The 17,312-nt window shown below is 46.5% G+C and overlaps 1 protein-coding gene across 3 annotated transcripts in view; it reads left to right on the forward strand.

Moving 5' to 3' along the window:
• Positions 1 to 17,312, forward strand: part of Spata13 (spermatogenesis associated 13) — a 140,632-nt gene that overhangs the window by 72,223 nt on the left and 51,097 nt on the right. For all 3 annotated transcript variants that reach the window (XM_055617324.1, XM_055617313.1, XM_055617308.1), the window contains 2 exons: positions 2,634 to 2,996; positions 5,355 to 5,499. In XM_055617324.1, coding sequence (XP_055473299.1) covers positions 2,634 to 2,996; positions 5,355 to 5,499 — 508 coding nt within the window. The remainder of the gene's footprint in view (positions 1 to 2,633; positions 2,997 to 5,354; positions 5,500 to 17,312) is intronic.

Raw genomic sequence — 17,312 nt, forward strand, 5'->3', positions numbered from 1 at the left:
CGTCTCTGGTTTTGTTCTGTGCACTTCTGTTTTTCTAGCGGCTTAAATTCTAACCCTTTTTAAATGACATCATATAAATGAATTTATTCTTACTGTGTATTTGAGTTGCCTATGTCATTTGAGTTAGTAATTTGTTTCAGTCCTCCATAATAAACTGATTTTCATAGTATTCAGAAAATGATGTTAATCTTAAGATTTCTCTATTTTTCCTGTGGTAACGTTAGGAAGGATAAAAACATATATGTCTCCTAGTGGGTGGGTGTGAGTTCACAAAAGAAGAAAAAAATTTCTCTAGTACATGGTGGGGATTTGAAATAGGAAGGGAAGGAAGTTAGTGGGCATGGCTGTCTTTTAGGAGAAGTAAGTAAGCCAGTAGAAGAGTAAATGGGAAAAACCAGGGTTGTGTTTCTCCCTGTCAGTGTAAGAAAATGCGGTTGAGGAGGGTTTTTAGGGCCATTGAATTTTGGGAGGGGACTGTTACAGGCAGGTAACAGAGTTGGGGGCACCTTTTCTCAAATTTCTTTCTCTCGCATAACATGTGGAGCTTGGTGTCTTGAAGGTCCATGCCAGCAGCATAGAGAGAGATTGTGGAACGGAAGTTCAGAGGTCACCTGGGTGGTGGTGTGGCCCTGGCAAACCACTACACTCCTTTCTCTTCCAGTGTTGAAGAGAGATTGGTGTAGAGCGTCTGCACATTCCAGCTTCTGCGTTAGCACAGGTTTCATGGTTGAAGAATTGTATTTATTTATGAGGGCCACTATTCAAATTTGATACACATACGCTATATCGTTTTTATTTTTTTTGAATTGGGAGTCTCATTGTGCTACCCAGGATGGCCTTGAACACTGGTATAATCTTAATGAACACGTAAACATGTCAGACTGGAGATTAAACTGGAGATTAGGACTCTTGTTATTGCCTCAAGGTTTCTCTTCTTGGGCCTCCACCATTTAACTTTCTTCTGGCCCAGACTGTCTCATGGACAGGGTGAGGCCAGGCTACATCCCATTGCTTTGTCATCCCTTGGCCACCTGCCTTTGATGGACCCTGCTGCCGTCCCTGCCTGCCTTCCTTTGTAGGCTTTTCTGCCTGCTCTGCATAACTCGGCACCTATTCCTCCAACCTGTAGCTTCATAGCCTATTTGGTTTGTGGGGTTTTGTTTTGTTTTGTTTTGTTTTTTAAATAATAACGACAATCCAGATGTGTAGTACTGGCTTGCAATCTCAAAACTTTGGGAGTCTGAGGCAGGAAGATAACCTCAGACACATGCACACACGCAGAGCATTGGTCTGGGTATTTGAAGACATCCAGGCTTGGCTCAAAGTAGCTGCCATGCCTACAACTGACAACTACTGCCAGTTTCTGGACCAGCCCAGTCCTTCCTGCATCTAGACTTTGGGGGATCTGCCAAGTAGACTGGTACCTATTTCCAGGCAGGGCAAGCCCTGGGGATGGCTATTCTGTGGCCATCTTTGTAGAATGACAGCTAACTGCACCCTATGAGGCATATCCTGCCAGGATTGCATTTCAGTCACTTGCTCAGCCAGCCTCTATCCCCGACAGGGATGATATGGAAGTCTGCCCGATTCCAAACCATGAGTTTTCCTGATTGCTTTTGAAAAAGTGCATGAGACTGAGTGGGCCTGGTGCTACATAACTGCTTATTCAGGAATGGTGGGGAAAATCCTATCCTTCTGCTCCTCCCTGCCCCCTCCCCTCGTGTCCAGGGATGGAAAACTTATCTGAAGAATTAGAAGTGGTAGTCATTTAGCTTGGTGGTAACACTCAGGATTGTGCTTGCTCAGCACTCACAAGCTCTAGGTTTGATCCCAGGACTGCTAGCAGGAAAGCGTTGCCTCTTTTGTCTTTGTTTTGTTTCAAAAAGCCTTCTTTAGGTAGCTCAGGCTGGCTTGAGTCTTTGCCTTCTTGCCTCTTGCTCCCAAGCATTGAGATTACCGCACAGACGACCATGCTCAGCCCAGGGTCATAGATTGTGAGATTTAGCCTGTCTGAGAGCCAAGGTTAGCCTTTACTTGTCCAAGCCTGCACAGCTTGTTTGCAGTCTGGTAGTTCTTGGAACCCTACCTCGTTCAGTCCACTCCCATCATACTGTGGCTGGGGCTAGGTTCCTCAAGTGCTGGTCTTTCTAGCTCTGGATGTAATCTCCTCATAGCACCTTCTATTTGTCAGTAGTATCTGCACTGAAGGAAGGGACTTCAGGGCAGTTCTGGACCTTGTTACACACTTCCTTGTTTTCCTTGTTATACACGCACTTCTGGCTGCCGTGGCGAACCTCCTACTGTTAAGCGTATTTGAGAAACATCGTCCTTGGCTTTATACTTTTATTATTATTATTATTACTATTATTGTAGATCTACTGGCATTCTTAATGTCTCACTGTAGCTCACCACTGTTCTCCCAAATATCTCGTAAGCTACAGATTTAATTCAGCCTGGAATCAAATTCAGCGTATTTAATCCACAGTTAGTTGTGATCTCGTTGTCTGTGGCATGGTAACGTTAGGGAAAGAAAGTCTGTGGCTCTGCAGACTGGGAGGGGGACAGCAGGCGTCTGTCCCGTTGCTCACACCTGCCTGCATCTCTGAGCTCACTCAGCCTGTTCATTTGCAAAGGTGGTGACTGAGGATGACTGGCAGCAGGGCTCAGCCCAGGAGGAAGAGCAGAACGAGGCACCCCGAATCTCCAGGAGGAGATGGAGCTCAGGGAGGCGCACCCGGCCACGGCCACTGTCTGACTATGGCCAGTTGGCCAGCAGAAGCCTGTCCATTCCTGAAGATGCCATTGCTGCAGACCCTCCAGATGAAGACCACGTGGACAGGACGCACCCAGCCAGTGTGACCACCACCAGCCAGGATGCATGTGCCCCCTCAGTCTGTTCCAGGGGAGGCCGGAGAAGGCGACCTATATCTGTGATTGGAGGGGTCAGCTTCTATGGCAACGCCCAGGCAGAGGATGTGGAGAACCTCCTGGTCCAAGTAAGACCTGATGTCTTCAGCCATGGCCAGCAGGGACACTCGGTTTCCTGCCTCTGTCCCCCTGCAGGCTAAACTGGACACTGCTTTTCCTTCTGGCAGACATACTTCTTCATCCCCTTTCCTTCTGACTTTGACACCTGCTTGGATTCACACTAACAGCCTGCTCTCTCACAGTCTGCTTTCTAATCACCTCCTTTCCTGGAGCCTCAGCTCACAGCACAGCCTTGCTACTTGTCTGAAAGACAGAACTGAGCCAGGGGACCATGGCCTGGCTTTATCTCGTTCACTTCCTGTGGGAGTGATTGTTGAAAGACAAAGTGGTCCGTTGTTAGAATGCAACTGTAGGAACAAAATGAAGATGAACTAGAAGGGGCTGGGGGTGGACGTAGCTCAGTGATGGAGCATTTGTCTTCATGCACGGAGCCCTGTGTTCTTTTCATCCAGCCCCCAAACAAAGCAGCAGCCCATGCAAGGAGAAAAAGTAATTTCTTTATCTTCTAAAATAGCACCTCTCTCCCTAGTAATCCATCTCCCACCATTCTTGGGGTGTCCCCAGGCTTGGAACACGATAGTCAAGCTGTCTGCCTTGGAGAAACATCACCATTCTCTATTCTGCTTTTGAGCGGCAGGCTTGCTGCAGGTTTGACGCCATTGGTTCCCCCAGCACAGTTGGCAAATATTTCTTTAGTGCATAGTGAGCACTTTAAAGTTACAGAATACTCAAGCCTGTCTTGAAGAAACTCACACTTTGCTTATTTGGCCCAACTAATACATTGATCAGGCTCATACAGTCACAGAACAGTTTATAAAATAATTTATGTGCTCAGTTTCATGTTTGAAAACCTTGCTGGGTACTTTCTTAAATTACCTGCAAGATTCTCTGAAAAAAGAAAAAGAAAAAAAGAAAAAAAAAAAAAAACAAAAGCAAGAAACTCTATATTAGGCTTGGGCTGTGTGTTAAAGTTAGTCCTGCCAAGCTCAGCACAATGTCTTGCTTGTAGCAAACACTCAAAAACTCTTACTTACTTAATTCAGTTGAGTTGAAATCTTCAAATAAAATTAAAAGCCCAGTGTGGTGGTGCACAGCTGGGATCCCTGCTCTTGGGAAAGGGAAGTGGGGGGAGATGAGGAGCTCAAGGTCATTGAGCTACAGGCTGCCATCGTGGGCTGTGAGCCCTTGTCTCAAAAACAAACAAAATAATGCAAACAAAAGTGAAGCTGAAGATACTACGGGGTCTTTAAGATCCTTTTGTTTTAAAGTGTTCCACTTGTTGGGGAAATATTTCTAAACTAAAGCAAATTGTAATAGATTTAAAAGCAAGACACAGTTGAGGGCTAATCAGAGACACTGAAAATATACTTTTCTTTCTGAACGTCAGCGTAGTATTATTTCCAGACATGGTGCTGGAGCCTGTAATGCTGGAATTCAAGAGGCTAAGGCAGAGGAATTGTGGGATTGAGGCCAGCCTAGACACCAGAGTGAGACCCTGATGTACAAACTGAAGCACAGCAGGAGAGACAGCTCAGTGGTTAGTGTTCTTCTCTTCTAGAGCACCCATGTGGGACAGCTCACATCCGCCTGCAACTCCAGTACCAGGAGCTCAGACACCCTCTTTGGGCCTTTGCGGGTGCCCACACATAGGTGCCATACACACATCGACATACACACACACTGTATAAAATAAAATCTTTTAAATGATTTACTTATTTTTACTTTATGTGCATTGGTGTCTGCACCCGTGATGCAGCTAATGGTGCATGTCTGTGGGAGGGAGCGTCAGCTCCCCTAGGACTGGAGTTACAGCAGACGGTCCACATGGAGCTGCCATGTGGGTGGTGGGTGGTGGGAATTGAACCCGGGTTCTCAAGTACAACAGCCAATGCTCTTAACAGCTGAGCCATGTCTCCAGCCACCCAGAATTTTTTTTTTTTTTTTTTTTTTTTTTTTAAGCAAAGCAACACTGAAGATCTGTGACCATGCCTGTGTGCTGTGTCCGGGCCTTGCTCCCTGATGCTATTCTGGGTAGCGTACCTTCCTAACTGTAGCTTACACAGCAGTGTTGCTGTCTCGGCTTCCTCTCCCTCAGAGACCCCCTTTCTCTCTCCCCCCCGTTTCCCTCCGGCATGCTGCTCACAAGCGGGATGAAATGTGACTGAGCCAGCCTTGAGGCTACCTGTGGAAACTTTAAAACGGCCTGTTGCCCCTGAGCTTGGTGCAGCCTGCAGCTGCTGGCGGGCTTTGAAGAAGCCACTCCACATCTGCCAGTGGCTTCGGGGTGAGAACACAAAAATGGTTTGCAGCTCACAGAAGCTGAGACTTCCTGGCACCTTCTCACAGCTTTGCACTTCCTTTCACAGCCAGCAGCCAGGCCTCCCGTGCCTGCACACCAGGTTCCACCCTACAAAGCTGTGTCTGCCCGCCTTCGGCCCTTCACCTTTTCCCAGAGCACTCCCATCGGGCTGGACCGAGTGGGCCGCCGGCGGCAGATGAAAGCATCCAATGGTGAGTCTTGAGGCTTCCTCTGGTTGTCTGGTTGTCTGGTTGTCTGGTTGTCTGGTGCCATGGAGCCTGAGGCGGCCAGGTAGGTTCTGCACTTTTCCCAACTTGCGGCCAGGGCAGTGCTGCAGTTGTTATCTGGGTTACCTGGATTTCGTACAGAAACTCCACACCTAAGTTGCTTCGGAGCCATCCTAGGCTAGAGACCTAAGGTTCTAGCGTGGAGGGTATTTTTTGTTTGTTGTGGTTTTGAGGCTCCCTGGCTGGCCCGAGCACACTCCCTGGCATCCTCCCTGCTGCAAACATACGTACCCACATTTCCCTCTTGTGTAAGGACTCCAGTCTCACTAAAGTGGGTCACCTCCCCCTAATGCCCTCATCTTAACTTGCCATCTACAGAGACTGTGTTTTCATCTAGGTCACAATTAGGGGTCTGTGACGAGGATGTCTTCATCAATTGAAGGAGGGGTGTGTTCAGATCAATCGAAAGGGCTTCAGGGATAGCGCCAGTGTCTGTCGTGCCTGCGTGTGCTCAGGTACCAACACAGACCAGGAAAGCACGGAAGATGCTCAGCCGTTAGGAGCAGAGAGGGTTTCTTCTCATCCCCCATATACAGCCAAGTAGCCTGTTTCATGATTCATGAAATGCTTTTTAAAGAATTTAAGAGCAGAAAACAAGACCTTAGGGTTCTTTGGTTGAAAACAGTAAAACTAACTGACAAGTTTAGGAAGGGAAGGGGCCCCACGTGACTAAGGATATCATTCGTTTGGTAGAGTGCTTGCCCAGCAGTCACAAATCCCTGAACTCAGTTCCCAATACTATGTAAAAGGTGCATGGTGGCACATGCCGGTAATCTCAGCTTGGGAGATGGAAGCAGGAGAATCAGAAGTTCAAGGTCCTTCTTATCTATGTAGTGAGGCTGAGGCAAACCTGAGTTCCATGAGACACTAAATTTTAAAAAAAAGAGAGAGAGAGAGAGAAAGAGACAAAGGAGACTGGGTGTGGTAGTGCCTGCCCCTTGAGTGTATGGCCAGCCTCGTCTGTGAAGCTAACTCCAGGACAGCCAGGGATACACAGAGAAACACTCTCTAGAACACCCCCCCCCAAAAGAGGCATGAAAAAAGGAAAAATGAATTGGGAGGGTGCTGGGTGCTCCCATGATGGCACATTTATGTTGTCAGGGTGGCTCCCAGCAGTCATGGAATCCCAAGACGCAGTGTCGCAGAAGGCTGGGCATGGTGCCGCCAGGGGAAAGGGAAAGGCCAGCCTGCCTTGCCCTCTTGACATAAGAGTCGTGCTCCCAGGATGGAGGCTCTGGCTATTCGAGCTCAGTGGTCTGTTCGTGGTGTAGTTGGTAGAAGGGACAAGGGCCGTAATCCAGCCCCCTTGCCTCTGCGTTTGTGTGGTGTTTAGTCCCCTGCCATCAGTGTGACTACAGGAGAAGGGTAGGCTGGTTTTGCTCCCAGAACAGCACCCAGGTGGTGTCAGGAACAGACTGGTCCTGAAAAAGTCCTCCCTTGGCTTGGGTCCACTTACTCTCTCCCTCTGCAGTAAGCATGTACTATGTGTCAGAGAGCAGTGACCAGGACAGAGCCTCTCCCATCCCTTAAAACTCTGTGAGGGGAATGATCCACAGGGAGCTAGTCAACAGGACAAGGGCACTATGCAGGGGAAGACAGCAAGGTGGGGGTGCTTGTGTCCAGACCGTGTCACACCACAGTGCGTACCTTCCCCTGACACTATGGAAAGTCTCCTCCTTCCCCGGAGATGACACACCGGCCAGTCACCACATCAGACATCGCTAAGCCCAAGTCATCCACTCTGGGAGGTCACTCTTGCATTCTCCAATGCAGAGGGGGAGCTTTCCTGGTGCTTCTTACCCAAGCACAGCATCAGAGTGGAAAGTGGGCAAGGGAAGGACACAGGATTTGTGAACTGGTGCACATGCATTTGTATTTTCATAAAAGGAACTCCTTCCTTCTGCCCCCTCAGGAGCCAGGCCGTAGGTACATTTTGACTTTGCACGCCTTCTTCCAGTTGTCTGCTGCCTGCCTGTGTCTTCCAGCCTCACTCACCTTCAAGGGGTCTGTGTCGAACAAGGTGGTCCTACTTTATTAGCTGTCATGTTCTTCTCTTTTCACCCAAAGTCAGTTAACCTGTATGCTAATATATGGAGCCTCCACTGTGAGCTGGGGGCAGTGACTTCGGTATCCTTGGGTCTCATGTTCTCAGAGTTAATCCACCACAGACTATAAATATTGAGAGGACTCATATCTTTACTGAACATGCCCAGGCCCTTTCTCCCTTGTCTATGAACCCAGGGCCTCACATACGCTACAAACTCCAGCCCAAACCTTACCATGAGCTGTTCACTAGGCAGCTGAACAAATGTCCACATGGTATTTACACTATACTAGTATCATCAGTCATCTAGAGATGATTTCAACTATACAGTTGGGTGTGTGTATGTTAGGTGCTACGGTCATGCCATTTGGGTCACTATACATTCCAGCCTTTGAATAGATTCCTAGTGGGATCCCTGAAATCACTAGTAGTGCTTGTGAGAAAATGAGAGGGGCGATGGAGAATAGGAAGGGGCAGGAGTGACACGGAGTGGCCACCTGGGCAACGAGGAAGAGGTAATGAGGTGGTGAGGTCCAGCTGAGGCCAGAGTGACTGAGCTCAGGAACATGGACGGAAGAGGGCGCTGTGTCAGAGGAAGTGGCTCAACACAAGGCATCTCATGCCCTGGGGACCTGGGGTTCTGAGTGTGACAGGGAGTCACTGCCAGCAGGAAAACGGTGGGTTCTGGTTTGTGCTTCAGTTAAAAACAGCTGAGCTGGGTGTGGTGGTATACCCCTTCAGTCTCAGCACTTAGGAGGCAGACAGGTGGATCTCTTGAGTTTGAGCCCCCCGCCCCCGGACTCTAATAAGACAGCCAGGATTGCACAGAGAAACCCTGTTTTGAAAAACAGCAAAACCTTTCTGCATGTGTGTGCACACACACGTGTGTACATGTGTGTATGTGCTCGTTGAGTGTCTGTGGGCACAGAAGTGCCACAGGGTATATATGGAGATCAGAGGACACCTGCTCACCATCCGAGTCTTCAGGATCTCACTTAAGTCATCAGGCTTGGTGGTGGGTACGTTGCCCCTCGGAGCCATCTTACTGGCTCCTGGTTTGTGTGTCAGAAGGGCAGGGTGGCCAAGTCTATGTGGCGGTGTATATCAGCAGTCCCTGGAAGTTAGCCAATTTAGCCTGGGCTGCACTGTGGCTTCTAGGCCAACCTGAGCTGTATGGCAACAAAGAAATAAAACTTAAAAGAGAATAAAATAAAAATAGAAATGAGAATAAAAATTAAACTTTGAAACCTGAGCGAGCAGAGGAGAAAAGCACATGTCCAGTGGTTTGGAGTAAGGCAAATGGAGAGAAGAACACACAGGCTGCTCTGAGTCCTGAGTATCCATAGTGGCAGTGACCGCAAAGCCACCCACAAGTCCCATGGGTGTTCATTTTCCTGAAGCAAGAGGAGGCTGAAATGAGTAGCTCAGGCTCTGTCTGACTCTGGGCTAGAGCTGGGATGCAGTTTCAATGGACGGAGCAGTGCTAACTGGGAGGAAAACATTTTCCAAGTGTGCGATGGAATGAGGGAGTAGCTGCTTCTATGTTTACCCCTGGTTTCCGGCGGTGGCTTAGCATCCCCCAGTGACAGGAGTCACAGGTTCGCCACATGTGCCCCTGCAGGGTATCATGCAGCAGCAGGGTGCGGCCCTAAACTTCCTAGACAATTGAGTTACACTGAGGTGGTGTTGGCTGTGACCCAATCACTGGGAGGTTCTAGGTGGTATCTGGGAGATGACATGACTGTCTCTGAGCTTTTGGTGAGGCCAGTGAAGAGACAGGGTTAATCTTTGTCCAGCACAAGTGGCTTTTCCAGTGAGGACAAACCATCGCCCCCTCCTTTTATAAAATTTCCATTGTAATCAGCTTTCCACAAGTAGCTATCTGGTTCTTACAGAGAACCATATCATTAACCCTGGTGAGGACAGGCCCTGTGGTCTAGCTCAGGCTGGGCACCCTTTCTGCAACTATGGCCTGGTGGGTGTTTTGTTTCTTTGTGCGTCCACTGAGCCACCCATCAAGATGAGAAGATTAGCCCAAGTCAGCATCGTGAGCATCGTATGTCAGTTGACCCAAGGCATAGATACCCCCTGTTCTTTCCTGCTTCCTGCAGTTATTCAGTCAAGCCTTTGACTCTCAAGCACATATGTGTGCAAGCTTGCTCTATCTGAAGAATTAAGACATGCTTCCGAAGGTTACTTTGTCCTCAGTGCATAACAGCCAGATAAAGAATGGAAACTTGAGGACAGGAACGTGACTCACTTAGTGTAGAATACCTACCCAAAGATGACCTGCTGTTTGGGGATCCCCAGATACAGAGCCCTGGATGACCCGCAGATTTCATGCCTCATTACCCAAGTGGCACATTAATGGAGGTCCTTTTTGAGTTTTGTTCCTGGGATCCACAAGATCAGGGAGGTACAACCGGAGATTTCATGGATCAGATATGGTCCTTCTGCCTGGAACAGCATCTACCCACTAACCCACAACAGGTGTTTGCTTCATTTGCATAGACGTTCAGCTCTCCATGGCAGCTAAGGTAACCCTAACCTAGATGCCCAATCAGTCTGTAGCTTATAGGAGTTGCCACCATGCCCACTCACTGGCTTGTGGCTCCTGTTGAACCACTTCCTACCTCTCTGTTTACTGAGTTAGGGATCCTCTCTTTCTAGATGCCAAGAACTTCTGTTCGTTACCTTTCTGGTGCCATGATAAAATAAACAATGCACAAAAGTTTTATTATTGATTACTGTTCCAGAGGGATAAGAGTCCAGCCTGACAGATGTGGGAGATGAGGGATTGGGATAAGTGTGGCAGCAGACATCGGGCATGGCAGCAGGGACAAGGAAGCTGACAGCTCACATCTTCAAACACAAAGGAGAGCAAATTGAAACCTGGGCAAGGCAGTTAACTCCCAACACTTCCCCCATGATGTACTTCCTCTAGCAAGGTTACACCACCTTCCCAAAGCATGCCCACCAGCTGGGGACCAAGTCTTCAAATCCATGAGCGTATGGGGGACATTGCCCATTCTAACCACCACACTCCACTCTCTGGCCTCTGTCTGAGTTGCTGTTAAGGTCCTTGCTGCTCTTTGGAACCTCTTGAGCCTTTTGAACTCCGGTTCTTTATAATCACCCCACTCTTGGTACCAGCTTCTGTTTTAGTTACTCTTCTGTAAAATACTGTGACCACAGCAACTTACAGAAGAGAGCATTTTATTTTTGCCATGGTTCCATCATGGCAGGAAGAGGAGGGGTGTGGCAGCAAGCCGTAGACAAGGCAGAAAAGCATACCTTCAGTAGCAAGCATGACACAGAGTGTGAACAGGGACTGTTAGAAAGGCTAATGAATTCTGTGCTTCCTCCAGCAAGGCTGTACCACCTCTACAAACAGTACCACCTTCTGGGGACCAAGTCTTCAAATATCTGAGCTTACTGGGGATACTTCTCATTCTAACCATCACAGAGGTGTTTGGCATACATACCAGCAAAGTTGTGAAATGATCCACAGCTTCAGGAGCCTGTGGATTGAATACAGGTACTACTCAAATAATCAAAGTTATATTCATTAATAGACTGTGTGAACATTGCATGGGTCCTGATAGCAACAAACCAGTTAATTGAGATCATTTCGAGGCTAGGCATGACAGCAGACATCTGTAATTCCAGCACTGAAGAGGCAGAGGCAAGAACATAGTGAGTTCAATATCAGCCCAAGCTACACAGTGAGATCTATCTCCAGCAGCCCAAAACAAATTTTAAAAATTTAGAGTGGAGCTGGAGAGGTGGTTTGATGGATAAGAACACACATTGCCCTTCCGAAGGGTATGAGTTCCATCCCCAGCACCAGGTGATGGCTCAGAACTTTCTGTGACTCCAGTCCCAGGGAGATCCAGCGCCCTCTTCTGGCCTCCACAGGCACTGCACGCACATAGTGCAGAGACATACATGAAATAGAGATTACATTAAAGCAAAATTTTCTAAAGATCCTTTTAAGAGCCAGTTGGGAAGTTTTCAGTTTTGTTAGGTGAGGTAGTGACTGTATCAGCTCTTGTGGGAGGGATGGAGCAGCTAAGTGCTTTCTAAGGAAGAGCTGGCAGTTAACATTCAGGCAAGGCTTCTCTTTGGCGGAAGAGTTAGAGAAGACAAGGGAGTATGAGGGGCAAAAGGTACTCAGGAAGCTTGTGTGTGAGTGTGTGAGTGTGCATGTGCTGTGTGTGTGCAAGAGCTCAAGAGTCATTATTCAGGGACCTCCTGCCTTGATTTTGTTTGTTTTGTTTTTGAGATAGTTCAGAAAGCAGTATAACCTTGCTGGCCAGCCAGCCTCAGGGACCTGCTGTGTCTGCTTCTCTCAGTCCTGACTTTACAGCCATGTGGATCTGTGCTTAGCTATTGTTTCCATGGGTTCTAGGGATCTGACTCAAGTCCTCAGGCTTCCAAGTTAAGTACTTACAGACTAAGCTGTCTACCCAGCGGCGTTGTTTTAAAAAATGAAAATCCCAATCATTCTATTTTACCAATAAAGACTCAGGAGCCAGATGCTGGGATGAAAACCTAGCTCAGAGAGGCAGAGAAAGCACCCAGTTGACCTTCCTTCTCAGCTCACATCCAGATGGAAAAAGCCCAGAAGGCTCACTAGCTTGGCTGACAGCTCAGGAGGAAAAGACCAAGAAACCCAAGGCCCGAGGCTTGCTCATTCAAAGCCTAAAAAGCAAGAGAGCTACAGCTCAGGCTCTAGAGAGCTAAAAGCCCCTTCTTAATACCCCTTAAATACCCCTCAACTCAAAGTCCCTCCTACTCTTTAATCCCTGTCAGCTGGTTTCTTGCTCTGCCTCTTCACCTTGGTTGTGTACAGAAAGCTCTTGGATTAAAGGTGTATGTTAGGGCTGGCTGAACCACACCATAATCACCTGTTTACAATAAATAAAAAGCTTTTGGATTAAAGGTGTGTGATAGGGCTCAACCACACCAGACAAGAAAGAGGGTTTTACAGTTCACAATTTTGGGGTTTACAATGTGATCAAATATCCTGTAACACAACAGCCTCTATTTTAAGTTACTTTTATGCATACATACTGAAACATTTTCTGTGTAAAAATAAATAAAACATTTGTTTTCAGAGCATCCAAAAGGTGCTGGAGAGATGGCTCAGTGGTTAAGAATACTATCTGCTCTTCCAAAGGTCCCGAGTTCAATTCCCAGCAACCACATGGTGGCTCACAACCATCTATAATGAGATCTGGCGCCCTCTTATGGCCTGCCTGCATACATGTAGGCAGAGAACTGTATAAATAAATAAATCTTTAAAAAAAAAAAAAAGCACAGACTCTAAAAAAAGTTGATGAGAAATAGTTGAGATAAAATTCAAGAAATACTGGTAATCACTCAGTCTCTGTGAGTGCTTAAAAGCTTATTTCTTCCTCCCTGGTCGGGTGTTGTGAAAATCTGCTGCAGAGCCATCCATGCTCAGTGGTGCACATGCTTAGGGTGTGGGAACCTCTGGGTTTTATCCCAGTCACCAAAGAAAAGAGAAAACGGTGTCAACAGCTCTAATTTTCTCAGGATCCAGAGATGTGAATGCTTGTTATTGATATGTATTCTTCTGCTGACCAAATGAACCAATTCAAGCCAAATTAAAGTATAAAGTCACCTTTATCTTGGGTGGGTTCACCTGTGCCAAGGAATAGGGCCAGGGAAGTCACCACGCAGACTGGGAAACAAAGAAGATGGGGAGAGAGAAAGAAAGATTGTGCATATACAGAGAGAGGGAGGGAGAGTAGAGAAGGAGCCAACCAAAATGTCTGGATTAGATAGTGAAGAGCCTCTGGTTCAGAGGAAGCCCAGCCCCTGGGCTGGAAAGTTCAGGTAGGGATGCTGGCAGTACCTGGAGGCTAGGTCCATTTTGGTATGTTAAATAGGCACCTCAGCAGCTTGTCCCTGGTCTGAATCCCAACAGTTACTCCACTTTTCTGTTTTCTATTGTTGCTCTTGTTGTGAGACCTGGTTTTGCTTGAACAGCTGTCTCAAACTCAAAATCCTTCTGTTTCTGCCTCTTAAGTGCAGAGATTATAATTGTGTATGACCATACCCAGCTAGCTCCTTTCCCTTTCCCCTTTCCCCTTTTCCCCCCTTCTTTCCCCCTTCCCCCTTCTTCCTTCCACCTCCCCTTTCCTTTCCCTTTCCCATCCGAAAGGAAGATCTGTGCCTTCTTACTGAAGTGTTTTCTCTTACACATTTGCCATTGTGTGCTGTGTTCTCTCCAGCTCTGGGCACTACCCTCTTGCTCTGTTTAAAAACTAATCTTATCTCTCAGTAGCCCACACTATGTGTGAAGGAAGGCCATTCGAGCAGTCCTGAGAGAACATGGGTGTGGTGTTGGTGATAACGGAGTAAGGGTGAGGAATCACAGTGGCATGAGTGTCTTTATAAAGTAAAAATGCTGAGAGGTTTACTGGGTGTGGTCGTGCCTGTAATTGCAGCACTCAGGAGGCTAAGGCAGAAAGTTTAAGGAGTTTTAAGGTCAACATAGGTCAAATAGTGAAACTACTTTATCTAGGGTTCTGGGGATGGGTCCCAAGGCCTTAAGCATGCTAGTTAGGCCAATACTCTGCCATTGACCTAAATTCCCAAGTGGTTTTTATTATTATTTATTTTAATTTGAGTGTCTTCTTTAAGTTTTCTAGGCTAGCCTTGAACTCACTCTGTATGTTGGACAGGCCTTAAATTTAACATCATCTTGCCTCAGAGTCCTAATTGCTATTATTACAGGCATGAGCTAGCATGCCCGTCCTTCACAGTCCGCCTACTTTCAATACACACAGACACACACATACACATGCACCAGAGAAAATGTCGTATTTCTGAGTCTGCCTAGTCTATATAGATTATTAAAAGTCATATTTGATAATTTAAAACATTTTTATTTTACTCTGCTTGTAAGATAACCATGATTATCTTGACTGATTTCAGAAGTGAAGACTGTCTGGTTTCCTGAGCATTTAAACTCTTGTGGAATGTTTATGGATCATAAGCAATAATGCATGCCCATGCATTGATGTCGGCAGGTGCAGGTTGTATCTCGGGACTAGGGATGCCCAGTTTCTAGTGGTAAAGTGTTTGCCACACTAGTCTGAGGACCTGAATTTGGATTCCCAGCAACCATGAAAAATCAAGTCCAGACAGTTTATGCCTATAACTGAAGTGTAGGGAGGCAGAGACAAGAAGACCCCTGAGGCTCGTTGACTAGCCAGTCTGGTTTAATGGTGAGCTCGTGTCCCAGTGAGAGGCTCTGTCTCACAAAACAATGTGTATGGTTCCAGAGGAATAACACCCAGGCTCACACACAGACATATACAACACATACCTTAGATACATAAAATCATATCTGGCCTGGGCATGGTGATGCACACTTGTGATCTCAGCACTTACAAGACTGAGATAGGAGGACCGAGAATTTAAAGCCAAGATTGTGCTTTATCTGTATATCCCAACCCTTATTTAAAAATAAAAAAAAGATTTTATTCTTAATTGCATGTGTCCATGTATATGGGAAGGAGGTACATGTGAGTGTAGTTTCTGAGTTGGCCAGGGCTTTTTCCTGAATTACAGGCATTTGTGAGCTACTGATGTGAGTGCTGAGAACTGAACTCCCATCTTCTGAAAGAGCATTACGTGCTTTTAACTGCTGGACTATCGCCTCAGGCCTACTATATTTTTAAAAAGCACTTTAGTGTAATTCAGCAGGACACTTGTGGATCCTGTCCCCAGCATCACTTTAAAAAATAAGTTGAAAACTTCAGTTAATCAGTAGGAGTGTGTTAAGCAATTAGTAATAATAACAGAACAATGAGGATAATTAGGTACAATAATAGCAACTAGAGAAAAAAAAAGCCTCTCCTGGAGGTGAGTTAACTTTTGTTTGAGTTGTTTTGTTTTGCTTCAAGTGTTTTGAGAGAGGGTGTCCCGTCCGTCCTCCAGCTGCTTTTGCTGCTGCTGTACCCAAGCGTGGGGGCTCTAAGCACATGCCATCATTCTTGGCTTGCTTTTCTGATCAGAATTACTTACCTACTTACAAGTGTTCACATGCATGGGGAGGCCAAAAGACAATTTGTAAGAGGCTGTTTCTTCCCTTGTCTGTGTACCTGTTGAATCATATCAGTAACCTTCTTTTTTTTTAGATAGGACTCTCTCTGTAGCCCAGGCTGCCTCAAATTATATAGCTCACACTGGCCTCAAATTGACAACAATCCTCCTTTAACCTCCCAAGTGCTGGAAGTGCAAGTGTGAACCCCACACCCAGTGTGAGTTGACTTTTTATGGCTATATAAAAGTCCTTCCAGCTTACTCCAATAACCACTCGATTTAATTATTCTTGTCTACATTGTGTGTGTGTGAGTGTGTGTGTAACTACCATCACCCCAAGTTAGCAAAGAGAGCCAGTGAACCCAGTCTAGATTCCTAGTGTCTCAGGCTGAGCTGTTAGATTTCCTGAGAACACCGAGCATTTCTAACAACATTGTTGCCACCGTACAACTCGGAGTCATCACCATACACATGAAGCAACTGCAATCTTATTCTTCCCCTGCTCCACCTGTGCCCGGGGGCCAGCCCAGTGCTCTGCCACTGAGTCATGCCCTGGCCTTCCAACTCCAGCCCTGGCCTTCCAACTCCAGCCCTTTAAAGGCATGATGCAGATAAAGAATAACTTTACAAAGGACACCTGGGTAAGATCACACTTGTCCTTCCTTATCTGTGTGATCCACACCTACTTACAGAACAAACCTCAGATAAAAATATGTGGAAGGAAGATTGTGGGCAGATTGACTCTAAACATTTTCCTCATCCTTATTCTGCACGAAACTCAGTGTAACATCCTTTTGCACCATGTTTGCATTGTTTTGGATGTTGTAAGTCAGCTAGATTAAATGATTAAATAACTAAAATGATTAAAATCTGGGAAGGGATGTGTATAGATTCCAACTTAGGGATTTGAGCATTCCGAGTGGCTGGAAATCAGCCCAAGGCAGACGTAGAGGAAGCTGGCCAGCTGTCTGTGCCATACACCAGCACAGCCAATGCCTGGTGGGAAGGTTGGAACTTTTGAAAACCTGCTCTGAAGGCTTAAAACACACACCACTCACATAGGTATGTAGTTCCAGCATTGGGAAGACCACAGCTAAGAAAGTAGGAGTTTGAGATGAGCCTGAGTTACTTGGGGGCCCATTTCAAACAAACTATGAAAGTATTACAGGTGGACTGAAATTGGTCACTCTTTATAGTGGTCTGCAAAAACAATACAAAGCCAGAACTAAGCAGGGAGGGAGTAAGATTTACATTTTCAAAATAAATTTCTTTTTTCTATTGTTTTTTGTTTGGTTTAGATTTTTGAGGCAGCACCTCACTCTGGAGTCCAGCTGGCTCGGGACTTACTATGCAGGCCAGGCTGGCTGGCCTGGGACTCAAGACAGCCGCCTCGGTTCTCCCTTCTGAGTGCTGCAGTTACAGCTATGTGGCATACGTTTCTTAATAATTTAAAAATAGAACTTCGGCCTATGACACACTACCTTTTGCCTTAAGAACATGAGAACTGTTTTTAAATTTTTTTTCACAATTTTCATTTTGTGCAGGTGTGTGTAGCCAGCGTTAGTTACTTTTTTCTTCCACCCTTCTCCACCCCTTTTCTTTCAACCCTTTC

This window comes from Psammomys obesus, unplaced genomic scaffold, assembly GCF_907164565.1.
Source record: "Psammomys obesus unplaced genomic scaffold, mPsaObe1.curated_primary_1811, whole genome shotgun sequence".
Taxonomy (NCBI): Eukaryota; Metazoa; Chordata; class Mammalia; order Rodentia; family Muridae; genus Psammomys; species Psammomys obesus.